The sequence below is a fragment of the Pelodiscus sinensis genome, chromosome 2 (assembly GCF_052426305.1).
Source record: "Pelodiscus sinensis isolate ZL-2025 chromosome 2, ASM5242630v1, whole genome shotgun sequence".
In the NCBI taxonomy this organism is placed as follows: Eukaryota; Metazoa; Chordata; order Testudines; family Trionychidae; genus Pelodiscus; species Pelodiscus sinensis.
This window is the reverse complement of record NC_143053.1, coordinates 153,576,641-153,604,006: the sequence shown is the minus strand read 5'-3', so window position 1 is coordinate 153,604,006 and position 27,366 is coordinate 153,576,641. Positions and strand designations below refer to the sequence as shown.

Here is a 27,366-nt window from a genome sequence, read left to right as displayed (position 1 = left end):
AAGTGGCTGTGGTTAAAGTTAAGGCACATCGCAAAATTGATAGCGAGGAACAGAAAGGAAACTATTGAGCAGACTTCCGAGCTAAAGAAGCAGCACAAGCACTACCATTAAGTATTAGTGCAGCTGAAGAAATCAAAGAAGAAATAAATCTTACTGTCCTATACTCTTCCCTAAGTACGGAGGAGGAACAGAAATTAGAATCCTTAGGTTGTGTGTATAAGAAACCATTATGGTATGCCCCTAGAGAACAGCAGCTTGTGGCACCCGCCTGTATACGTAACCTGTTGTTAGAAGTTATACACTCCCCTGCCCATCTGGGCTGGAGGCAAATGAAAGCTGCTCTGGAACCCTGGTGGTGGCCAACCAAAGCAAGGGACACGGCCCGGTTCCTTAAGCGGTGTATAATTTGCGCCCAGGTCAATACGGGCAGAAGGAAAAAAATTCCCCTAAATCACCAGCCACGACCAGAGGGACCCTGGCAACACTTACAGATAGATTTTACAGGACCCCTACCACCCAGCCGGGGGTATAAATACATTCTAATGATTGTGGACACCTTCACTCGATGGGTTGAAGCTTTCCCTACTAAAAACTGTACCGCTACCACAGTAGCCCGCATTTTAGCAGAAGAAGTTATACCACGATGGGGATTGCCTCACTCGATCGACTCCGACCAGAGAACGCATTTCACAGGAAAGGCAATGAAAGAAGCCTGCAAAGCTCTGGGAATTAAACAGCGCTTCCATATTCCATACCACCCTGAAAGCTCAGGGATGGTCGAAAGAATGAACAGAACTATAAAAACTTCTCTAACAAAGGCAGTCCTGGACACCGGAGATAGCTGGGCACGTATGTTGCCGGCTGTACTTTACCGGATTCGAAGCAGCCCAAACAGACTAACACAGTTAACTCCGTTTGAATTAATGACAGGGAGAGCTATGCGAATGCCCACCGATGCACTCTTACCAGCCCAGGAGTCAGGCCCATTCGCCAATCGGGTGCAAGCATATATCAAAGCATTGGATATGGAACTTAAGAAGCTGTATAAACAAATAAAGGCAAATCAAACCCAACTAGATGACAACACCCGCTTAAAGAAACCAGCATTTCAAGTCGGAGATCTAGTAATGTACCGCATTTACCCTGAAGTAAAGGGAATTCTGAAACCTAGATGGCAGGGCCCAATGCGAGTCTTACTAACTACCAGTACATGCGCCAAAATTGGGGGAAAATTGGGAACATTTTGGAAGCATCAAAACCAATTGAAATTGTTCAAATCCGTAAGCGAAACCACTGACATTATCTCTCCAGTTTCCTCTTCAGGTACCTCAGCCACCGACTATGAGGCCACTCCTGCTGAGTCTGCTGCTATTACTGTGGTATCACCGGAGAGGAGCAAGGGGAGCACCTTGTGAGCGAGTGGACTGGAAGTGGATCTTAAACCCACCCCCTCCGGGGGTGCTACGGTTCAATTGCCATACTAACCAAACCCTTAGCCATTGTAAGTCCCAGAACCTAACTCCCACACAGGTTTGGTCAAAGGTAAAAGCCAACCTATGGCTAGGACGGGGTCCGGTTGAGCACCAGAGGGTGCTCATTAAATCATATGTTAATCCCTATAAGAACAGGGAAACAAGTAATGTCACCCTTATCATCACTGCAGAATGCCCCGTCCTCCGTTAGTGCCAAGTACCAGAGATATTGGGGCCAGATAGGCATACATGGAAGGAGTCATGGGAGTGTATTGCACAACCACCTCGAGCCCTAAACCCCACAGATGTTCTTGAACCCTGTTGCGGACCCATAAGGGGGACGGTTACCACAGTAAATAAGACCAGTATTCAGGTTATTTATTTAGACGGACAAATACGAACAGGTCAAAATGGAGAATACAAGGCCTTAAGCCAGCCCTCCTTCACACATAACTATTTTGCTTACTGTGCAAATTCCAGCCCCCGTAGGACCCGAACCACCCAGTCCTCCGTGTTAGAATTTATGTGGGATTTCGTGGGGAAGAAACCAGATATGAATAGCAAATTTTGCACCAACTACACATATCAAGTACCCATCGAGGTAGGCAGTGGGGACTCTCCGTGGAATATACCACTGGGAGCCCAGACACGGGTTTCCTCGAGTACATGGCAACACTTTCTCAATCAGTGGCCATCATTGAACTGCCCCTCCTTAAATATCATTAACCAGGTTCTAGAAACCAAAGTTGAACCCCCCGACTGTGTATCTTGTCCTGAGCAAACCCCCGTTCTAGAGCCAGGACTTGTATTAATAGGACCAAAATTATCAGTCCTTACCTCTGTGGTGTTCCATACTTATCAAGTCAATGTCCAAATCGCCCTAGATGATATTAGGCAACAGTGTGCTAGCCTCACCAAATTAACTACCCAAATTAGTGAACGACTACCCAGGCAAAAACGGGGATTAACTGACACGATTGCAGGATAGTTCGGAGCAGGAAATTCTATCAGTAATACCTTTGTTATAGCCCAGCAGACAGAAGAACGACACCGCATAGAATCCAAAGTAGCAAGTGCAATCATATCGAATGCCCGAGGGGGTTTAGACACCAGCCATGCCGGCCAGCTCGTCCTCAGTAGTCTGAGGGAGCTGTCTACCTCAGTATCAACGTCATTAGACATAACCCGATATCTAGATCAGCAACTTGTGGAATTGCTCATTAATGGTACAAAATTGAAGGATTTAGAAGATCAGTGTTGGAGACTTGAGCAAGCCTCAGCTATCGTACTCCAGGGAATTGTAACTGATTTACTGGAAGGCCGAGTTCATCCTGCTCTTACGAAGGTGATAAGACCTCATCTTCCCCAGACAGACCCATGGCTATGGGGACACAGAGAATCCATGCGGGTACAAAGACCTAGCTGGACAGGTAGTAGTATAACCTTCCAGCTCCTAGCTCCTCTAGGTATACCCCATGTGCAATCAGCCAGAATAGTAACAGCCCTACCAGTACCTAAACAGGGTCATGTGGTAAAGGTGGAAGGTATCGCATATTCCGAAGGCCCTGAGGGTGCATTATTTCCCCGAGACTGCTGTACCCACTCTGATAAGGAAATCTTGTGCACCTGCCCTTATAACACCATGACGAATCTGTCTAGGTTTGAAGTGGCCGTCACAGAGACACCTGCACATACCGAGCTGATCCAAATGAACGGTACCTACTGGTGTTTGACTGCCCAGACTAACCACTCCATTCAGTTAAATGCACAAACATGCCCCTCCTCATATCCATCTGTGTGCATTACAGTCCCTCATAAGTCAGTCTTAACTGTAGATGGAACGCGACTGTACCGTACACCAGCTATATTCGGTAACTTTACCTAGGACCCTGAATAGCACAGTGGCAGTAAATATCTAGAGAAGGGTTTACTAGCCCTGCAGGCTAAGATTGAGGAGCTGGTAAGCCTTGCCAAAAGACGCATTGCAATCGGTCGTCTGCGGTACACACAGTTAGGTAATACCGTGGATCATGCCAAGACTCACTTCTCTGAGGCACTCAACCAAGCAGTAGAAGTCCAACATGTAATCATGGGCAGTGCCTTCACTGGTGAAGAAATACCCTAGGGGTGGATTTAGGTAGTGTTTTGCCAAATTATGTGGGGAGTTTCGATCATAACATTCATACTGGTACTGGTATTGTGCCGTCGCTTCCAGCGCAGACTGAACACCCTGAAATTACTGTATTTGACCTGGCGGGTCAGAGAACCCTAAGGTCAAAAGGAGGGAACTGTAGGGTAAACTGAGGCAGCCCTAAATGTGCTAATAGGCCTCTAAACAGCATAACTCCATTTTAGGGTTAAGGCCTGAGAACACCACAGTCAGGATAAGAACTGCAGACAGTGGAACGACCCTGGGCGCCATAGCAACCACATTCTAAGACACTCAAACTGGACTCCAGTTAGTAACCTAACACATTTTGCTTAAGATAACATTCATAAATTTGCTTAACTGTCTTGCTTCTTGCTTCACTCCTAGATAATGAGCCTGAGAACCCAGTGCTGCACCAACTCAAGGCCATACCCGCCTGCTATAAGAAACATCATCATCATAAATGCAGACTAAATGTTATTACTGTTTTGCTGACATTGTTTTGGCATTTAAACAATAACCACCTATATGTCTTAATGTATTCATTAATAAGTTGTTACTTTGCAATGGGCGGAGATATTATGTAATCTTTAGTAGTTCTATTGGCTTATGTGCTCATATCATCTTGATATGTGCTCATATCATCTTGCTGCTAGACCTATCAAATCACTTCTCCTCCGTCCACCTGCTAACTATATAATCTATTGTATCGTGTTAATTAACCAGTGTTCACCAGGGGAACCCCTGCGTGTCACTCCATCAGCTGGTGTAATAAATCCTCGGCTTGTTTTCACCTGCATCCAGAGTGTCCTGGCTTATTTCCAACACCAGGTAAGTACGACGCTGCTATGGTTACGTTGTTCTGTATGCACCAGTTCCAACATCGCACTGCTTCGGCGCATAGGGACCGTGACCGTGCTCCTCCTTGTCTGTTGACATAATACATTGCAGCTATATTGTCCGTCAGTATCCTCACTGTCAGACCTCTGATGTGGGGAAGAAAATGTTTGCATGCGCAGAAGATTGCCCGAAGCTCCAACAGATTTATGTGCAGACGCCTTTCGCTGGGAGACCATTTGCCCTGAATTCGTTCGCTGCCCATGTGGGCCCCCCAGCCGATGAGTGAGGCATCCGATGTTATCTGTACCGATGGTTGTTGTCGATGGAATGGAACCCCTGGCAGAAGGTTTTGCTTTTTCGTCCACCACTGCAGGGATCTTTGGACATGCGGAGGTAGGCATACTACCTTTTGGATGTCGTGCCTTACAGGGACATAAACTGTGGACAACCAATGTTGGAGACCCCTCAGGTGGAGGCGCGCATGAGGAACTACAGCAGTGGCCGCTGCCATGTGACCCAGGAGACGCAGGCAACTGTGTACCGATACCATGGTGTTGCTGGTTAGTATGGTCACGAGATCCTTGATCGCTTGAAACCTTTCGAGAGGTAAGTAAGCTCTCGCCGTGCGTGAATCGAGGTTTATCCCTATAAACTTTATGAATTGCGTCGGAATAAGTGTTGATTTTTTCCTGTTGAGGAGGAGGCCGAGTGACTCGAACGTTTGTTCTACCGTCGCCACCATCTGCGATGCCTCTCGCTGCGTGGCACCTTTTATTAAACAGTCGTCCAGGTATGGATATATTATCACCTGTAACCGACGCAGATGAGCTGCCACGACGGCCAGGGTTTTTGAGAAGGCTCTGGGTGCTGAAGCCAGACCGAATGGTAGAACCCGATACTGAAAATGATCGAGACCTATCACAAATCGCAGAAAACGCCTGTGCGCGGGATGTATTGTGATGTGAAAATACGCATCTTGTAAATCGAGGGCAGCGAACCAATCGTTGACATCGAGGGATGGGATTATGGAAGTCAGTGTCACCATTTTGAAGCGCTGTCTGCGAAGATAACGATTCAGATGTCTTAGATCGAGAATGGGTCTCCAGCCCCCCGATTTCTTTTCCGTTAGAAAGTATCTGGAATAGAACCCTCTTCCCCTGAACTGATCGGGGACCCTCTCTATCGCTCCGATGTCCAGGAGGTGATGGACTTCCTGTCGCAGGAGATCCTCGTGAGATGGGTCCCTGAAAAGGGACGGGGAGGGTGGGGTGGTGGGAGGGATGGAAGTGAAAGGAATGGTGAAGCCGCTGCTTATGACTTCCAGAACCCACTTGTCCGATGTTATTGCGACCCATTGATGATAGTAAGGTCGTAAGCGGTGGTGAAAAATGGGTTTTGTCTGTGTAATGACGATTGGTATGATGCGCTTGCCCCCGACAAGGGAGTCAAACTTGCTGTTTTGAGGCGGGCGTGCCCGTCACCCTGGGTGGTGGTGGACGCCTTCGTTGAGGGCGCTGTCTAGGTCGCGACTGGTCGAACGGACGATTTGTTTGCCTCCGAGACTGATAATCGTACCGTCTTTGGTATGGAAAATAACGACGGCGGCGGAATGGCGGTGCGTACATCCCCAGCGTCCGAAGTGTCGTTCTTGAATCTTTTCCCGTGTGAAGCACCTCATCTGTCTTTTCTGCAAACAACCTCACCTTGTCAAACGGGAGGTCTTCTACCTTGGAGTGCAACTCCTTGGGCACTGCCGCCGTGGCGAGCCAAGAAGAGCGCCTCATGGACACCGCTGTTGCCACTCCTCGAGCTGCTGTATCTGCTATATCCATGGCTATCTGAAGATTGGCCTTGGAACATGCATAGCCCTCCTTGAGGATCGATCGTAACAACTCTCTGTCTGCCTCCGATGATCTTTGGGACAGGTCTGTAAGTTTCGCTATACTGTCGAAGCTATGATTCGCCAACAGAGCTGTATAATTCGCTATGCGAAGCAGCAAGGTGGCCGATGTATAAACCTTTCGGCCAAATATGTCCAGTTTCTTTGCCTCTTTATCAGCCCCCGCATTCTTCAATTGTGGGTTCTTAGCCCTTTGGAGAGCTGCGTCGACGACCAAGGAGTTTGGTTGCGGGTGAGTAAACAGAAATTCCGAGTCTTTGGATGCTATAAAATAACGCTTTTCCGCCGGTTTCGAAGTTGGTGGAGTCGAAGCCGGGGTATTCCAAATCTCTGCTGCTGATTGGAGGATCGCCTCGTCCATAGGAAGAGCAACCTTAGATTGTTGTTTGGGGTGTAAATTTCTCCAGAGCTTAAACTGCTTCGTTGGAGTGTCTGCTATCTGAACCTCTTGAGACTGGGCTACTCTCCTAAAAAGGTCTTGAAAGTCTTTAGTGTCGTCCGGGGGAGATGGATCCCCTTCAAACACTGCATCGTCTGGGGAAGATGTCGAGATATCTTTTTGAGTTACAGATCGTAATTGATCGTCCGTATCCGATATCTGGCCTTCCTCGGGCTCAGATAGCTGAACTGAAGGCGAAGGATTCTGGTGCTTAGGCGATGCCCTCTTCCAGTGTTGAATTGGAGATGATTGACGTGCCTCATGAGGAGTATGGCAGCAGCAGTGATGAGAGCGAGAATGAGGTCTCCCATATCCCGAAACTGACCGGTGACTTCTATATTCAAAATGGTCAGGGGAAGACCTTCGCGAGGAATATCTGCTGTCATACCGCCTATGATAAGCTCTAGGCGGGGAGTAGCTAGGTGAGCGGGATCTGTATGATGATTCCCGACGGTAGCAATGATATCGTTCCCGATGGTCAGAGTAACAAGATCTTGACCTACAGCGAGGAGAAGGCATTGTTGGGCTATGAGACAACGGAGGATGACTAGCCCTCATTGACTGAGAAGGAGAAACTGAAGGCTGAGGTGAAGGTGAAATTGAATGCCTTCGTGCTGACTTTCTAGCAGCCTTTGTCGGGACTGCTGAGGCAGGGGAAGCCTCTCCCCCTTGCACTGATAAGGAACAGCTGGTAGGGGGAGGAATAATTTCGCCAGGATTGTCGGCAGGCATTAGCATCCTGCCCGGCACCGCAGGCAGAGGGTCACCCGGTGCAGCTGCGATAGCAGCATGATCTGCCGGTGCCGACTCGGCACGGTGGGGGGCGATCTGCCGGCCCCGTTCATTCCGCTCCCCGGTGCCATCTGGCAATGCGGCATCCGGTGCCGAGCACGGTGCCGGCTTGTCCTGGCCCCCAATAGCCGTTTGCGGTGCCGCTCGATGCGGCTGGGCAGACTGTCGCGGCTCCAGCCCCTGTGGCGGTGCCGAGCGTTCCGCAGCGACCGTGCTCTCGGCGGGACGCGGAGCCGGTGCTGATAACGAGCGGCTTGCCGCTTGCGGCTTATGCGACCTGCCTGAGTGCGTTGCCGCCCCGGAGACACCCGGCTTGTGCTCCTGACCAGCCCGGGACAGCGAGGGAGGCGGGAGAGAGCGGGTGGGAGAAACTCTCTTCTTTTTTGATCCCAACGCCTCAGGGGAATCTGATCTCTTCCTTTGTGCTATAGAGGGCTTTGAGACCTGCTGCTCCGGAGGCTGTAAAGCTTTGTCACACAACAGCAGTTTCAGGCGCATATCTCTATCTCTGCGTGCCCGCGGAGTCAATTTAGCACAGTGAGTGCATTTTTGTGGCACATGCGCCTCTCCTAAGCATCTGACACAGGCTTCATGCCCGTCAGATGCTGGCATGGCTTCTTTGCAGAGAGCGCACCGTTTAAATCCCGGTGACCCAGGCATAATTTCTCGTTTTTGTCTTTTTGTCTTCTTTTTCTTTTTTTTTTTTTTTTTTTTTAACCTAACTAACTATTATTAACCAATTAACTAACTAACTTTCTCTTTCTTCTTTTTTTTTTTTTTTTTTTTTTTGTGTAGTAACGGCTCCTGTCTGAGGAGACAAACGGCGTTCCGCCAGCAACCACGGGCGGCTGAGAGGAACTGACAAGGGGGAGCCGGTCCGTTGCAAAGGCGCGAACGCCGCGCGCTGTGTTCGCGCGTGCGCGGTCCGGCTCGGCTACGGCTATAGAAGTTTTCCGACCAGCGGCGCCGGGACGGGACCCGACACCTGGAGTGGAGCACCCACGGGGACCACTCGAAGAAGAACACTATCATTTCTGTTAAACCATAAAGTTGTGGACAATGGTTTTTTTTTTTTTTTTTTTTTTTTGTAGCTTACTATGGTGATGCCTGACTTTTTCCAGTTAGTACAGGGTTAAAATTAATTCAGTTAGGCTAACGCTCCCTGTTAAATTGCTTATTAAAATTTACAGTGATCATTTTCTCAAATTCACAAAGGTATGAATAAAGACATTACTTGGCTAGCACACTACCTTACACATCCTAATGACTTAAGTACCCATTGTTTGGTTTGTTAAGAACAATTTGCACCTTCTCTATCAGCCTCAGGTAACATGAACTCTCTGTTTCACTATTTTCCCCCTTTCTTCTCCCCCCCCCCCCTAATATCCCATATTTATTTTGGAACCGGACTTTTAATACACCATTTATCTGAAGAAGTGGATTTTACCCACAGAAGCTCATGGTATCATCTACACGTTGTGTTAGACTTTAAGGTGCTGCTACACTATTTGTTGTTTTTTACGAGTTTCCAGTTACAGACTAACTTGGCTATCCCTCTGAAGTTTTCCCCCCAGGAGATTCTCTGAGCTCAGAGGAGGCCAATAGTCCTTACTCTAACCAAGAAAAGGTGGAAGAACACTCACAAGTGAGGTTTTCTGGACTGTGGAATGTATTTTATGCATACGCTCAAAATATTATTATTTACTTGCAGAATGCTCAGCAAGGCCTATTTGTTTTATAAAGTTTTTCCTGGGCACAAGTGGATTGGGTTGGTAGGAGAGTTTTCATCTGAGAGGTAAAAGTGAGCCTGCGAGGGATTGATTTATTGGACGTTATCCTAAACTACCACCCCCATCTCTCCCTCTCTCAACACTGGATAAGCATATAATTAAACTTTTCAAAATACACTGTACAGGTTGGACCTTGCTGGTCTGACATCCTCGGAATAGAACTGGTCCCAAACGATGGGAGTTGCTGGACCAGGGAAGGTCCATCTCCTCATGGCTGTGCTGCCACTGGGCAATGGCTCCAGCCTGCCCTTGCTGCTGCCTCAGCTCCCCAGGGCTGGAGCACCACAGTCAAAGCTGCACAGCTGGGGCAGAGCTCCACAGTTGCTTGGCTCCACAGCCAGGGCAGTGCTCCGCAGCCATCTGGCTCCAGGGCCGGAGCTCTGCGGCCGGGGCAGAGAGACAGGGGCCAGAGCTCTGTGGCCCAAGCCAGAGCTCCTAGGTGAGCAGCCCATCCCATGAGCTACGCATCGGTCAGAATGGTAAGTATACGGATCGGCTGATGGAAGGGAACGCCAATTAAGACATCCACCAGTCCAAGGAGTTGAGGACCCGAGGTGGAATGTTAACTGACTTGGAGAGTGGGTCTCTGGATGGAGTGTAAAGTGTGGCGAGCCAAGGCTGAAGGCATCTCATGTGGAACCTCACCAGCCTGACAATGTAGGTCGTGGTGGTCATGTGGCCCAAAATTTTTAGGCATTTGCGAATTGTTGTGGTAGGGGTCGCTCAAGCTACTGCTGTGAGGTTGCATAGGGTGTTGAATTTGTACATGGGCAAAGTCGCTTTGGCTGCGATGGTATCGATGTGAGCTCCTGTAAATTCCAGCACCTGTGTGGGATGGAGCGTGGATTTTTCGTAATTTATGTGGAAGCCGAAGCAAAATATTTGTGATAGTCTCAGTCTCAGTCACGTGTTTTGTCTCTTTGAGAGATGTACCTTTTATGAGATAGTCATATAAGTATGGAACTATTATGACTCCCTGATGACGAAGGCATGCCACTACAATGGCTAGCGTTTTAGAAAATACCCTGGGGACCACTGAAAGGCCCAAAAGGAGCACTCGGTATTGGTAATGATGACTACCAACCGTGAATTGTAGAAAATGTCTGTGGGTAGAATGGATTATGATGTGGAAGTATGCATCTTGACAGTCGAGAGCCGAAAGCCAATCTCCTTGATCCAATGCTGGGATTATTGTTGTTAGGGTCACCATCTTGAATCGTTGATAAGTGATGTACTTGTTGAGCTTTTGTAAATCTAGAGTGGCCCTTCATTCTCCATTCCTTTTGTGTGTCAGAAAATAAGTTGAATAAAACCTTTGGCCATGGAACTCTATTGGTACCAGTTCTATGGCGCGTAGGTGGAGGTGGTGAATCACCTCTTGCACGAGGAGGGTCTCATGAAAAGGGTCCCTGAAGAGGGGGATGGGGAGGGAGGATGGGTAGGGGAAAGAGAAATGAAAGGGATAGAATAACCATAGTGGATGAGCTGTAGCACCCATTTGTCCAATGTGATTTGAGCCCATTGTTGAAAGAAGGGGCGGAGGCAGTGATTGAATTGTGGATGGTTGGTTGATGGTGTAACCACAAGGAGAGTTTCTTTCTGGCTCCTGACCGAACCTTCAAGTTTGCTGTTTGGATGTGGAGGGCTGGGCTGCAGCTGTTTCATGTTGCTGCTGGCATTGAAGCCTATGCCGTTGGGGCCTTTGCTTTTGTCAGAAGTCATATCTTGGTCATATCCACCCCTCAAGTGTGTTTTTTCCGCAAAAAAATTTACAGTGAATCGACAGAACAGAGGGTTTTTTGAAGCATAGGTATTCCTCTTTCTATGAGGAATAACTCCTTTTTGTGCAATAGTTATTGTGCAAAAAGGTGAGAGTGGACGGGCAGCAGGGATTTTTTGTGCAAAAATAGCTTATCAAAACAAGCACAGGTGCCCTCATGGCCATTCTGTTAATGGCAATCAGAGTTTTCTTGTGAGAGAGCAGTCCATGCACTTTTGTGGTGTGGATACGCTCTTGCTCAAGAAATTTTTGCGGAAGATCTTTCACAAAAAGCTTCTTGTGCAAGAAGCCTGCAACATAGACCTAGCCTACTTCAAGTAGTAGTAAACTTTTCAATCACCCCCCCGCCACACACACTTGATTTAGCAGCAATCTGCTATCTTAGAAGTTAAGCTGGCTACAAGACAGCAAACTAATTACAAAGCTGAAAATTGCCACTTAACATTTGGCAACAGCAGGACTCAGAGGAAAGGCAAAGGAAACCCATAACTGGCAGGTAACTTGCAGAAAGGAGACTACATTGGGAGAACTGCTAGTAACCCTAAATTATAATTATGAAGTTAGAGTACGGAGGGGGAAGGAAGCAGATCTAGGGAGTAAGACAGAATTTCTTTTGCTATCAGCTGAACTGGAAGAAATGGAGAGACATTATATGAAACATTATTGAAAGAATACTGTTTTGTGAAACAGGAAATAAGTTGCAAGTAGTGGCTTGTCCTTAAGTTTTGTGTTTTGGTTTTTGGTGGTGGTTTTTTTTATTTGGGGGGAGGGGGGAGAGAAAGGAGGGTGATTCCACAATCCTTTTTAGCCCTCTTAAAAGAGTTTGCTCTACCATGAAGTTGTGGAAGGAAAAATGATGAAGTAATAGTGTGACACAGTAAAATTCAGAGACCACTCTATTAAACAAATAGAGATGAGATCAAAGCTACTTTTTCCTCAAGAGAGGGTATATACAGGATCAAGCTTGTGTGCTATCAGAGCTCACGGTTGAGAAAAATATATTAACTAATGTTACAGCAACAAAGAAAAAAGCTTTTGAATGAACACTGTGAAGAAATAGGTAGATGATTTCTCAAATTGTACTAGACTTGTGAAATTTAAATACCCTTGTCCATTTGCAAACCTGGGAATACACTATCAGATCCTTAAGAAGCCACTTTACTAAGAGGAAGGAGGGGGAGGAAAAAACAGACTTAGCCTCATCCCCAGCACAATAAAAAGATAAGCAGAGATAGTTATGTACACTATGGCTACGTATACACTGGCCCCTTTTCCGGAAGGGGCATGTTAATTTCAGAAGCCGTAATAGGGAAATCCGCGGGGGATTTAAATATCCCCCGCGGCATTTAAATAAAAATGTCCGCCGCTTTTTTCCGGCTTTTAAAAAAGCCGGAAAAGAGCGTCTACACTGGCCCCAATCCTCCGGAAAAAAAGCCCTTTAAAGTAGGAATAAGATCCTCTGGAAAAGGGCTTTTTTTCCGGAGGATCGGGGCCAGTGTAGACGCTCTTTTCCGGCTTTTTTAAAAGCTGGAAAAAAGCAGCGGACATTTTTATTTAAATGCCGCGGGGGATATTTAAATCCCCCGCGGATTTCCCTATTACGGCTTCTGAAATTAACATGCCCCTTCCGGAAAAGGGACCAGTGTAGACGTAGCCTCTGTGTTGATAAAGACAATCCTGTGTTGAAGAGACATAAAATATCCTCAAATAAATCAATGGAACAGTTTTGGACCAACTTTCAAATTTAGATTCTGTATCAGCTTGAAAAGATATCCTCCAACATGATTCCTTAGAAGAGGTTTTCCACTATTTCAATACCAATTATGTGACCGACTAAAGAAACACAAGATACATCTACACTGCTATTACATACCTGCAGCTGGTCTGTGGCTTTGTGGGCTGCCACTCCCTGTCTTCCCCAGCTGGGAGAACTGCAGTTCAGCAAGCCACTTCACTAGAGGCTTCTTCCCCCCTTCCCTTCCCCTCTCCATCCCCATAGTAGCAGGGGGCAGTGCATGGGAGCAGCAGGGGGCACAGTCACGTAAATCCCTGGAAGCAAGGTGCAAAGTAAGGTGACCCATCCCCATCATTTTAAATTTTAAATTAAATTTAAATTAATGGAGATTGCCTATCTCCTAGAACAGGAAGGGACCTTGCAAGGTCATTGAGTCCAGTCCCCTGCCTTCACAACAGGACCAAGTACCATCCCTGACAAATTTTTGCCCAAATCCCTAAATGGCCTCCGCAAGGATTGAATTCACAACCCTGGGTTTAGCAGGCCAATGATCAAACCACTGAGCTATCCCTCCCCGCCATGCACCCTTCCTCCCAAATCCCACTCTAGCACCCTCCATGATCTGCAAAACTTCCTTAATCTGGCATATCCTGTTTCCCAGAGCATTAAAGGAAAAGAAAATTGTATGTATGTAAATACATTTATATAGACTTATAAACATATATCATGCAGATTGTTAGGTCAGTTACAGTACCGACTGTGTTAGAATTTTCTGTTTCAGATCATGCAAATGATTTTGTGTACTCAGAGTAACAGATTACTAAGAGCCTATACAGGCAGTTCCCGGGTTACGTACAAGATAGGGACTGTAGTTTTGTTCTTAAGTTGAATCTGTATGTAAGTCGGAACTGGCGTCCAGATTCAGCCGCTGTTGAAACTGACCAGCGGCTGACTACAGGAAGCCCGAGGCAGAGTTGCTCTGCCCCGGGCTTCCTGGAATCAGCCGCTGATCAGTGTCAACAGCGGCTGAATCTGGACACCTGGGACAGAGCAGCTGGGGCACTGCCGGGTAGGTCCCCGCACTGCCGCTCCTCGGCGCTTCTGGACCAACCCAGCAGCACCCCAGCTGCTCTGCCCCAGACGTCCTAATTGGTCAGTTTCAGCAGCGGCTGAATCAGGACACCTGGGGCAGAGCAGCTGGGGGTGCTGCCGGGTTGGTCCAGTGGCGCCCAGAGCGGCGCTGTGGGACCAACCGGCAGCGCCCCAGCTGTTCTACCACAGGTGTCCCCCGAGAAAAGCCTGCTCTGCTGGGGGAGGAGAGGGAGCACTAGCTGCGCCCCCCCCCCCAGCAGACCAGGGAGACCCGGGCGGCGGGACTGAGATGCGCCGCGGTCCCGCCGCCCAGGTCCTCTGCGTCTCTCTTGTCTGCTGGGGGCCCCCCAGACGCGCCGCGGTCCCCCCGCCCGGGTCCTCCATGGCTTTGCTCCGTGTCTCCCTGGTCTGCTGGAGGGGGCCCCCCCCCCCCCAGCAGACCAGGGAGACGCGGAGCAGCTTCTCTCGCCCCGGAGGACGCGGGCGGCGGGACCGTGGCACGTCTGGGAGGTCCCACCGCCCGCGTCCTCCGGGGCGAGAAAAGCCCCATTCGTAAGTACGAATCCGACATAACTCGGATCCACGTAACCCAGGGACTGCCTGTATATACTTTTAGCAAGCTTGACCTAAATGTTGCACTTCAGTGTTGCAGAAGACTAGAAATTCTGTGGTAGCTCAGGATAAATTAAAAAATATGAGAGGGTTTGCACAATAAAGTGAATTAATAAACTGAAGTATGCCTTAACATTATTTAATTGTATATGACAATTAAATTTATATTCCCTCTGAACACTAATTTTCAACAATAACTGGCTCTTATCTACTGTTTTTCATCAGAAGATCTCAAACACTTTAGAAAGATCATTGTCATTAACCTATATTAGGGATGAAGTAACAGAGGCACAGAAAAGGAAAGCAACTTGACTAAGGTCAACCAGCAGGCCTGTGGAAGAGCTGGGAATAAAACCCAATGTAGCCTATGAGATAGACCATGATACTGAGACTCAAGCAACGTAAAAGAATGGCATTAATCCATCTATTGGAAATATTCAGGGAAAACTGGAGTTTTAAAATAAAGTGGGGGTAAATTTAGTATTCTCAAACACAGGAAGATAAGGGAAGCTATTTTAACTTGTGAAATAAGCAAGTTAACTGGTTATTTGTATTAAAATTACTGGCAGTAATTAGCCAAAAGTAATTATTGACATTTAAATTATCATCATTAGGTTTTCTCAGGTAGATGACCCTTTCCTCAGAGCTATTGTTTGCCTCATTCTGCACACAATCTGAAACATCAGTAATTACTTTGAATGTCAATCAGAAAGGCCAAAGCATAGAAATATGGTTCAAAAGGTAGATTCTGTCCTGATACATAACCTTTTGCCTCCACACTATTCATACATTATACCCACTGAAATCAAATGAACACTATGCAGATAGATACAGGAACTATAAATTGTTAAAATGTAATGCTATTTATAAGAAAAGTAAGTCTCTGTAAGAGACTCTTCTTGTATTGAAAGGATGTACAGTGCATGCAGATTTCTTTGAAGACTTGGTTAACATTTGCTTCCTAAAAACCTCACTAAATTAAAAAGATATATCGTTAATACTACAGTCAAATTCACACATTTTAGCTTTCCTGAGCACATTATCTACTTTTACCCGTCATATGCTGGAAGAGAATTGTTTTCTCTGGGAACTATATCACCATCTAATTTTCTCCATTATTTGACTATTCTGAGACCAATGGCATGGATACATTTAGGCGATTAATGAGACTTTTGCACAACACAGCTCATAGTATCTTTTTAAGTTATTAAATACAAGTTTGCAAGAAATAATAGAAACTTGATTGTTTAATCAAGGCACTATAGCTCTCCACAACATCCCCATTTCATTTTTAGGCAACTTTGGTTCATCCTCTCTGTCAGGAGAATGTTCTCAATTTTTCCATTTGCTTTTTAGGAAAAACTCTGATCATTTAGGAGAATTTCCTATAACCAATTATGAATCTGACGATTTTGAAGTGTATTCTAACTGGATAAAGAAAATATTGGTAGCATTTCTCAAATGGAGATCATTTTCGTGATTTTATAAAACTTGAACTTTTGTTAAGTATGTTTAAGAAACTAGTCAAAACACTGAACTGGCCTTACAACTTTTACAACACTAGTTTGCCCCCACCAAAGCCACAGCCATACCCGTGTGCATGCACTCATGTGAAAATATCGCACACACTAAATTGCACTGAGGCCGTGACAACATGCAACTTAGTAATGTGCAATATCTCCACCAGAGCAAGCAGAATGGGAGCTTCAGGGAAGAAGGGTATGGTGCATTCAGGAAGAGAACGACATGCTGCCAAGGGAAAGGAAAATGGTTCAGGCAAAGGTGTGCATGCTGCTACTATAAAGATCCATGAACTTGAAAAATGCCACTTCATCCAATCAGAAATGAGGAGACAAACACCAACCCTCTACTTTTAGGGATACATGTATCAAGATGGTAATAGTCAAAGGCATAGTGAAGTAGCTTAGTATTAGGAACTAACTCCATACAAGGGAATTAAAAACCTGAATCAAAAGCCTCTAGTGCCCTGGAAAAGCAATTAACTGCTTTATTTAAAAACAATTATATTCTGAGTTTTTTTCCACTTACTGAAGTATTAATGGCTAATAAATACCAAAATAATAGTCCTGTAAAATCTAATAATGTGAATCAGGGGTGGCCAATAATCTGAGAGGGGGGAACACTTCATTTCAGAAGTGATTGCGGCCTGTCCCAGAAGGGGTGGGGCCTTGGGTAAAAGGAGCTGGGCCAGGAGACTTTGCATGCTCCCCCACCCACAGACCTTGACTAACCTGGGGGCAGGGAGCACATGAAGTCTTTGTCTCACACTCCCTGCCCTACCAGGGGTACATGGAACCCTAGAGAGAGCCACCAGCTGTTTTGAATAGCTGGTGGTTCCCTCTGGTGCTGCACGCCCTGGCCGGGGAGAGGAGATTGCGCACACTCTTGCACTCCCAGGTCTTGACTGGCCTGTGGGCGGCACAGAGGCCAGATCAACCGGCTTAGTGAGCCAGATCTGGCCTGGATAGGCTGTCTTGCCCTCCCCTGATGTGGGTTCATATCTGAAACAAGTTTTCTTGTTAGATCTGAGTGAAAATCTCAAATATTTCAATTATTTCAAAACTGTCATCTAAATCTTTGGCCAACAAACAATATAGGTTTCTTTTTCTAATATGCACCACACTGCTGCTAGCTAGGCCATATAAAGATCTGTATGGAACAATAGAAGGTATGTTCTCTCCTAACAGTGAAGCATTTACCCATGCAACACCCCCAAGACCTTCTGGCCCAGAGAATAAGTCCTAAGTGGCAGTGCAAAGCACTAACTAAAAAATGACTGAGTTAGCTCAAAACAATATTTTAATTATAATTTTGATTCCTATCCCATATGCACAGAAGAACTCAGTACAGATGATTACTTTGAACGAGTTAGGACAAGCTTCTTAAACAACCAAAATTCACCAATTTCTTTTAACAATACTATCAATTTAAATACAGAATACCAAATCAACACTAATTTTCAATTTACTTGGCCCTCTTGTGAATGAATTAAAGAAATAAGCAACTAGTGTACAGATGTAGAACTGATTATATTCTAATTAGTTGGATTAATTATAATATATAAGCACATACAGCTTCAGTGTCAAGACATATGGCAAATCTTGGTTTATTTCTTCAAACAATTCAAGATTAGTCCCCTTGGTCTTACCTAATCGATGGAAATTCCAGTCACCATTATTAATGATAAATAACTCCGTTCATTGAATCAGTTATTGTAGTACCAATGGTTAGTTCTAGTATGCAACAATCCAGAAGAATCATTTAAGTTTTCCAAACATGCTATTTCATGGGAAATTAACTGCCCTATCTTTCACTACTGAGTCTCACTGAATTTTTAAAAATATGCTTCACTACTGAAGTATTATTCATTGCACCCTTGGATTGCCAAACAATCCAGTTAACTGGAATAGTTCTTTCATAATAATTCAAGTTAAGTTTAGGATAGGGATGTTAAAAAGTGTTGAGACTTATTTTGTGCTGAAGGGATGGGAACTCAGACAGAAGGGGCAGGGCTGAGGGGCTAACCATAGCTTGCCTCAGCAAGCCAGGAGTTCACCTGCTGCCCATGACCAAGAGTGAAAATTATGGATTCATGATACATTAGGAAAGGTTACAAGCTCCATTTTGGGTAGCCCCCATAACTAATCTCTTTAGGTCACTTGGAAGAGGTTGGTGCAGATAGATGTTTTGGGCTCAATTAATGGTTATAAAATGGTATGAGAGCCTAAGATGAAAGGAACTAGAGAAGTGCCATTATAATGTTATAATTCATACCATCAGAGTAGCTTGATCCCATTACTGTACATCCCAGACTACTATTCATCACCATGTGATTTAAGTTAGATATATAATTATAGCATGGAGGTCACCACTGTCACAGAACCTGTGAATTCTGCCATTCATGTACTGCCATTTATGTGCTTTAACAGTTTGTTAGTCTGCTTTGATCAGCTGCCATGCATTAGCAATTTGCTAGTTTGCTCTGATCTAATTACAATTTCAAAGAGGACTAGATGAAAGTAAACTAACCAACTGTTAACATGCAGCAGCAGGGTCCACAAGGTTCCCATTATCATATTGTGAAATTATCTATTTCTTGCCAAAATTGTGCTGTGAATTATTCATAATATTACTATGACAAAAATGCATCTATAGATTTAATATAAAAACATATCAGATGCACACACCGTTTTTAGCTTACTACTTTCCTTTGAGATTAACAACAGATTTTTTAAAAGATACTTACTACATTGTAACAAGCAAGCAATTTTCCCAGACAGACTGATGAACTGACAAACTGATGAACTGACAAACTCAATTATTTTCCAAATGGCATGACTTTTGGCAAACAATGAACCATCCGACATATAAAGCAATAAGCATCCAACCATGCTAGGAATAATAATTCAAGATAAGTCAGCATCATTAGTCCTCAAGAAACTGGTCATTAAGTTCAACAAAAGCTGCTTTATGACAACTGGATCACCACTACAAGTCCTTTCATTCTCTTTTCTGCCACTCATCATAATCAATTGTATTTATTCCACCCTCAAGGCTGCAGCTAATATACCACAAGGGACCAGTGTGATCATCAAATCTGATCTGGCCATTAAACTTCCCCAAAGTAATTCTTAAAACATAGAATACTAGAACTAGAAGGGACCTCAAGAAGTCATCGAGTGCAGTCCCCTGCCCTCATAGCAGGACTCAGTTCCGTTGGACCATCCCTGATAGATGTCTATCTAACCTGCTCTTAAATATCTTCAGAGATGGAGATTCCACAACCTCCCTAAGCAACTTATTCGAGTGTTTAACTACCCTGACAGTAAGGAAATTTTTTCCTAATGTCCAACCTAAACCTCCCTTGCTGCAGTTTAAGCTCATTGCTTCTTGCCCTATCCTCAGAGGCCAAGGAGAACAGTTTTTCTCCCTCCTTCTTGTAACACCCTTTTAGATACTTGAAAACTTATGTCCCCTCTCAGTCTTCTCTTTTCGAAGCTAAACAAACCCAGTTATTTCTGCCTTCCCTCATGGGTCATGTTTTCTAGACCTTTAGCCATTTTTGTTGCACTTCTCTGGACTGTCTCCAATTTCTCCACATCTTTCCTGCAATGTGGCACCCTGAACTGTACACAATACTCCAATTGAGGCCTAATCAGTGCAGAATAGAGTAGAAGAAGGGTTTTGCTCACAACACTCCTGTTAATGCATCCCAGAATCATGTTTGCTTCTTTTGTAACAGTGTTATACTGCTGACTCATATTTACCCTGTGGTCTATTATGACCCCATGATCCCTGTCTGCAGTACTCCTTCCTAGGTAGTCACTTCTCACATCGTATACGTAAAACTGATTGTTCCTTCCTATGTGGAGTACTTTGCATTTGTTCTTATTAAACTTCATCTTATTTACCTCAGATCATTTCTCCAGTTTGTCCTGATCCTTTTGAATTATGAACCTATCCCTCCAAATATCAGAGGGGTAGCCGTGTTAGTCTGAATCTGCAAAAGCGGCGAGGAGTACTGTGGTACTTTATAGACTAACTGAAGTGTAGGAGCATAAGCTTTCGTGGGCAAAGACCCACTTTGTCAGATCCCTCCAAAGCAGTTCAACCCCTCCCAGCTCCAGATCATCTGCAAACTTTCTCAGTGTACTCTCTATGCCAATATCTAAATCATTGATTAAGATAGATAACAGAACAGGTTCCAAAACTGACCCCTGCAGAAGCCAACTTGTTATGCCCTTCCAGCATGACTGTGAACCATTAATAACTACTCTGAGAATGGCATCAAAATTCCACGTTATGCCTAGTATATAGTTAAAAATTAGAGTGTCATAGCTAAGGGCTGTGGAAAGCTTCATGCCCACAACACCACAGTTAGGTCAACCAAACCCTCTATGTAAAGGTGGTTATATTCTTCCATTGACCTTTCTGCCAACCTAGCTACAGCCTCAGGGACATGTGAATTAAAGTATTCACAGAAAAAAAAAGTAAGCAGTAGCTTTGCTACAGCACTATATTGGCAGTACTGCTAACCTATAGGATACGTGTACCCATAAATTCTTAGGATGTAGAAATAAAAGATCATCATGGTAGATTGGGTCAGGATAAAGTAATGCCAAGATCCTATAAATATCCATGTTGCTTGGTTTAGTGAGCTTTGTGGGTGCTCTGGTTCATTCTCCTGCACTACTACTTCTACACTGCTCATGCACATTGATCAACTATTAGCTTAGCTTCTGATCTCCACTGTACCTGCCTACACTTTCAACTTCAATGGTATGTCAGGGGAAAGATTGATCCTCTATCACCTAACCCCAGGTTTTCAGGAAGGGGTCTAAGTATGCTGAATTAAGCAATTCTCTAATTTAGTAATGTTACCAGAGGGAGTTCTTGAAGTGTATTATGTTTTAACAACTATATGCTTTTTGATGTTTGTTACTCTTCTACTTATTTCAATAAAGGTTTTAAGGAATAGTTACTGTCCTCTATTTAAGTCTTCTAGGATAGAACCCTCTGGATTCTCTCTCTGTAGCCTGGTTTGGGATAACAATTAAGTATCTTCTGGTCAAATATGGCCAGTGGCGAGCCATAAACCCTAGCTCACAACATTCAGGTCTACATTATATAAAATGTACAGGGTCATGGATAGACAATATGGGAGAAACTGACTGGGCACTGAAGTACAGAAGCAGGATGAGTTTATTTAGTGCACCTCTACTTAGTAACCCAATGAGATGCACACAAATCAATCAAAGATGATAGCCTCTGCCATTACAGCTCCCCTATCCTCTCATATCATGGGACAAAAAGTAAAAAGTCAAGTATCGTTCAACCACATCTATGTTTGTAAGTTGCTAAAGTGAAAGAATATGTAGGAACATCTTTAGTTAATTATTACAAAATAAGTAACAGTACATAAAAATAGCTGTATCATAAGATGTCTCAGTAAAATGTATTTTTCAAAAAAGTTCCAATAATTTATGGCAGGCAGAACAGAGATGGCATGTTTAGTATGGAACAATCTGGATCAAGATTTACTTCTCTGCCTCATCCCAATAGGGAAACAGTGGTCTGTTAACATATATTAAGTCCTTGAAATATGAGCAACCACAACTGTACACCCTTAGCATGACCAGTTAAAATTAAATGAAACTAAAATTATTCAATATTCATACAACAAAAATATTTCACTCACAGAACAACTGTTTTTCACACCTAGTGGGAAAGCAACAACATCATACCTTATGGCTTCTTCTACAGACTGGCCAACTATATTTGATGATGGGCCTGGCTGTGACAAAGGTGTCAAGCTAATCACCCACTTCACTGGTTTATAATACTCATCACTGGAACTTAACAGATAAAACAGCGTGGTCAGGAAAATCACCTGTAAAACAAATCACAATTTAAAAAAAATAATTAAACATGCTGATACAGGAAACCCCCACATTATGACAGCCCGAGTTGCAACCCCCTGCACTTACGACCACTTTTATAAGTGTGGAAAGGGCCAAAACCCCCGACTTACATCCTCAGCCTGCATCTGTGACAGTACACAGCGCCTACTGTAAATGCTGATTCGAGTTATAACGCCCCCAACTTGCGACACTTCCCCAAGAACCAATTGCGTTGCAAGTCAGGGGCTGCCTGCAATAGCATACAAATATATTTCAGATGATTTAATATAATTGGGGAACACAAAAAATGCTACTAGACACACAGACTTCGAGAAATGCATGGCAAGTCATACAGAGGACACATCTGAAAGTAAACCTTCTCTTTGAAAAAGCAACAGTTGTCTTGGCTTAAAAAAGAAACCCAAAAAACAGCCCTGACTGTTGCCACAGCCTTACAGTTCCTGGGCCAGAACTTGGAGTAGTGGGTGGCCCTGGCTTCTCCCCAACCCTTTCCATGCCACTACAGAGACTGTCCCTGAGTAGGGAGGACCAGGACTACAGAGTTTCACCCCATGTTATGGACTATCCTGTGATGAGTGTGGCTCAGTAGGCTGTGGATCTTCCCTTTAGAAAAAGAAGAGGCTATTCCGGCTGAACACTATCTGCCAGAAGCACAGGTCACTCAGGCACAGCCAGAACTCTGCCACAATATTCTGAAAAATTTCAGAATCACTTTAACCACCAAAGAAGCAGTAACATATAGCTCTATTAATTTCAATTGTGGATCAACAAAAGAAGAGAGAGAGAGGACACTGAAGATAACCAGATAAGCTAATCTTTGCATTTTATAGAGCACTTAGTTGAATTTTTAAATTAAGAAATCACTGTGTAAAAATTAAACTTCTAAGTCATAATTGAGGCAGTAAGAAAAGGGACTGGCGAGAAGATTCTGTACTAAAATATATAACCTAGCCCTATATATTAGTATACTTTAATTGTGTGCGAGACAGCTCTGTACACTGCAAATCATTTCTACTCCTGCTGTTCACTGAGTTACTTTCTGTCCAGGGGTTTTACTGCTGACTTTTTTAATCTGTGTTGAAAATGTCCATATTCCCCAACTGAATTGTAGGTCTCTTTCTGACAAATGGCACTTGTATTTTCCTGTTCTGCAGTAAAAATGAGTTGAACCAATTTTATTCACTGTTGTTCTGCAGAAAGTGTGTAAATTCAATTCTACTTAAAACAGTAACAAAACAGTCAGCCTGTGTCACTGATTAGAGGATCAAAATCAGCCTTGGTTTGAGAGAATACTGCTAAAAAAAAAAGAGCCGTTCCTATTTGCACTAAGTTGAATTGCCGATAAACCCAGAGGAATATTGAGTTAAATGAAGACAATTGGTCTATTTCAGAGGTGGGGAACCTAAGGTCCGGGGGGCTGGATCCAGGCAAGGGAGGGGGAGAGAGAAGGGCACACACATCTGGCCCCAAGACTTGGGGCTCCTCCCAGCTTTGGGGAGCCTGAGCTGGTGCTCCAGTCCTCCATTATCCCCCTGTGGAACTGGAGCACACAAAATCTACTAATCCGCCCTCCCCTGCACAGGCTCTGGTGTGTGAGAGGAATGTGGTGAGTGTCTTTCTCCTTCTTAATTAGGGGCCAAATCAGTGAGGGGGGTTGTTTTATTTTATTTGCGCTTCTCATTTGTGTGTAGCCCCCAATTGATTTTTCTGTGGGTCAGAGGTGCTCAACACAAAAAAGGTTCCCCACACCTGGTCTATTTGGACATAAGCAGTGAGGATTTTATTTAAAACGAAGGTATTATGAGGGATACAGCTGGAGAGATGCTGCACCAGGCCAGCAGCTCAGTAATTGCATTAGCAGCTCAGTAATCTTAACAGAAAGCAAAGATTATTAAGATAAGACCAATATAACCAACCCCTCTGACACTGTAAATCTTGGCTCTGATGGCATATGTGCTAAGAGGAAACAAGATATAGTTAATACCAGATTGAGTGGTGCCAAAGTGATTGGTACCAGAACCAATGGGCCAATCCGCACTAGAGAAAACCCATGGGGTGATACTTAAGTCTCTACACACAAGCCAGAGATAGAATGACTTCATCAGCAGCACAGGTATAAACTTCATGTTTCTGCAGACACCAGAAAAATGCTTGATAAAGCCTTCAGTTGTCCTTTTTTTCCTGGTTGAAAGGGGAGATGTCTTTCATGTAAATTGTCATCTACGCTCTTTGGATGAAAAATGCTGAACTCTTCTCCTTTCTGGATGGGAGGGAGAGGGCGGGGGGAGGACAACAGTAGAAGGCTTTGATTAGGTAGCAGCCCTGGAAGCTAACACAAGCAGTTACTGCTGAAACACGTTTTGCAGAACACTGCTTGGACCCAGAAGGAGCTTGCTCTCCAGGATTGTAGGCAGGCCTTAGGCATATCTAGGGTGAAGAGCTTTAATTGAATATCTTGTGATTTTAAAATTGGTTTTGAAAACAAATTTCTGGGTGATGTGTTCCTCAGAGAAGAAATAAACTCTGCATCCATCATACAGGGGAAGCAAGACATACTTAAACCCAGGAGATTTTCCTTCGGCCATGAAGCTGAAGCCCCAATACTGGGTGAAGAGAGAAAATTCAACTAAAATTTATAAAACAAACATACAAACTACTGAACTAGTCTTAAACAATGCTAAAGAGAACTATATATAAATACTAGTATAGAAATACAAATTTTGGCAAGGGTATTGTGCCTGGGTTCCTGGACATGATAGAAGATTGTGATTGGGTGGAAGAGTGATTGGTGCAAAGGCAGACATCCTGCTAAAGAAAGAGTACAAAAGGGTCGTCTGGGCCATGAAGAGGCTATGAGAATAACTGTGGCTCCGTCCCTCTGTATTTTTTGTACTACTCAGCAGAGTGGGGATATTGGTGGAAAGGCATAAAAGAGACCATAATCCCATTTTATTAGAGTGCATCTCCCAAAAATTGTTCGCCCTTTCCAGCTCTGGAGCAGAAGTCTGGCACTTCTTGTTGCTGTGAGTGGCAAAAAGATTGATCCTGGGGTGATTTACAGATTGAAGATTGGGTTGATAATAGCAGTGCTTATCTCTCATTCATGTCCTCAAGGAAGAGCTCTGCTGTGTGTGTCTGCAGTAGCATTGAGAACATCTGGAAGGTGAAAGGCAGATATTGTTATTCTGTGCTGGAGGTACCAGTTCCAGAATGTCATGGAATCTGTGCAGAGGGTGTGGGATCAAGCACTCTCTTGTCTATTTATATAAAATAGTTGCCAGTGTAGACTCTGACATGCTTGTTGCTGATGAAAGGAGGAAATTGGCTGCCAATGTATGGAACTGCCTGGAGCTCAGTATGTATATGTATGTAGTGCTTTTTCTGCGGTGGACTATAGACCCTGAGTGATATGGTCCTGCAGGTATACTCCCCATCCAGTAAGGGAGGCATCTGTGATGATAGTCACAGAGGGATCTTGTCATGTGAACAGGATCATTGACCAAAGGTTGCAAACATGTGTCCATGTGAGAAACTGTTTGACCGATGATGGGTTTGGGTGGAGGTGGAAAGGACCTTGGTGAATGCGTATGTTCGGCCTGTAAACTGTACTAAGCCATTCCAGTAAGCACTGCACAGAGATGTGTGCATTCGGGACAACCACATTACAGGTGGCTGTGTGTCTGAATAGTTGGGAGACAATAGTGGACCGTAACCTGGGAACTGCACTTCATCGTTTCTGAATCTGTTGCGTGGCAGAGAAACAGTCACAGTTGTTGCATTGAGTTCAGCTCCTATTAAATGTACCTTTTGTGTTGGGAGTGAAAGTTGATTTTGTTTTATTTGTAGGCTGAGAGAGTGGAAGCATCAGATGATGATGAAAGTATTTCATTGAGAGTCCCTTCATGGATTGTGTCTTCAGGAGGTCATCATCCAGATAAGGAAAAATAATGATGTGCTTCTTTGAGACGCAAAATCACTACCACCAGGATTTTGGAAAAAAGACTTGGTACAGTAGAGGCCAAAAGGTAAGACCTTGTACTGATAGTGATTGGGACCTAGGATAAATCAGAGAAAATGTTTATGAGCTAGTTGTATGGAAACATGAAAACAAATGTCTGAAAGATGGAGGGATGAAAACCAACCTCCTTGTCCAGCTCTGAGATAATTGGTGTGAGGGTCACCATTTTAAACTTCAGCTTTTTCACATATTTGTTGGGGAGCTCTGAGGTCAAGAATTGGGCACCATCCCCCACTCTTCTTTTCTAAGTGAAACTAATAAGACTAGAACCCTTTGTATTGGGTCAGAACGGGTTCTGTGGCTCTCAGTTGGACAGGTTGTGAGAGTGGTCCCTGAAGAGGGACAAGTTGGGGGGTGAAGGAGATGGTGTAGCTTAATTCTACTGTCTGCAACATCCATTTATCTGAGGTTATGGCTTGTCAATTTCCACAGAATGCAAGGACATCATAATTGAATAATTTAGGAGAGAGCAATGGAGCTGGAGACTGAGAGCCGTTTTCCAAACTCTTGACTAATTCCTCAAATCTGTTTCTTAAATTTGAGGGGACTGAGGCGCAGTGTCTGAGGATAGACACTGACGTTGAGACATCTTTCTGTTTTGCTGGCATTGATGCTGGTCATGTGATCTTTGTGGTTGTTGTGAGTATGTATGCAGGATACCATGGCGTGGGGATGGCTGATATCTATACTATCTATGTCTAAGTGCTGATGTGTGGACTCCGAAGGATCAAAGTATGGCCCTGGAGTCCTTCATAGCATGGAGGACCTCACTGGTGTTTATGGTGAAGAGTTTCTCTCCATCAAATGGGAGATCCTCCACCATGGACTGTATCTCACGTGGGAAGTCAAAAGTTGAATCACGATGATCACCTCATGAATTCTGTTGTAGCTATGGATCTTACTGCTGTGTCAGTGGCATTAAAAGAAGCATATAGAGAGATGTGTGAAATTGTATGACTCTTTTAGTACCGCTTTAAGCTGTTTTTTTGCCTCAGGAATGTTAATCATTAAGTCATTGAATTTGGAATAATTAGTGTTTGTATTTACTAAGGAGGGCCACTAAATTGGAGTGTAGAAGCAGCATATACTTTCCAGACCAAGAGGTCTAGCCTTTTATTGTCCCTGTCTGAAGGAGTAGAGTGATAATGTTGCTGCTTGTTCCTTTGGTAAGAGGCTTTCACAACCAAGGAGTTCAGAGCAGGATGTTCAGAGTGACTACTGGGGGCAGCTATGCTACCAAGGGAGTGGTCAGCAAGGTTGGGGCTCTGCCATCTTGCCTGTGAGCACACCGATTAAGTAGCCCCT

At 44.5% G+C, this 27,366-nt stretch overlaps 1 protein-coding gene across 5 annotated transcripts in view; it reads right to left on the bottom strand.

The window, feature by feature from the left end:
* TMEM245 (transmembrane protein 245) overlaps positions 1 to 27,366 on the bottom strand; it is a 158,158-nt gene that overhangs the window by 43,453 nt on the left and 87,339 nt on the right. For 3 of the 5 annotated variants that reach the window (XR_012901837.2, XM_075921638.2, XM_075921639.2), the window contains one exon: positions 21,867 to 22,012. Coding sequence is in view for 3 of the 5 variants with exons in the window: in XM_075921638.2 (XP_075777753.1) it covers positions 21,867 to 22,012 (146 nt within the window). In the remaining 2 variants the exon portion in view is untranslated. Of the gene's footprint in view, positions 1 to 12,776; positions 13,212 to 21,866; positions 22,013 to 25,847; positions 26,099 to 27,366 lie in introns of those variants that run through there. The other 2 variants (XM_075921640.2, XR_016348906.1) reach the window with 2 other exon arrangements.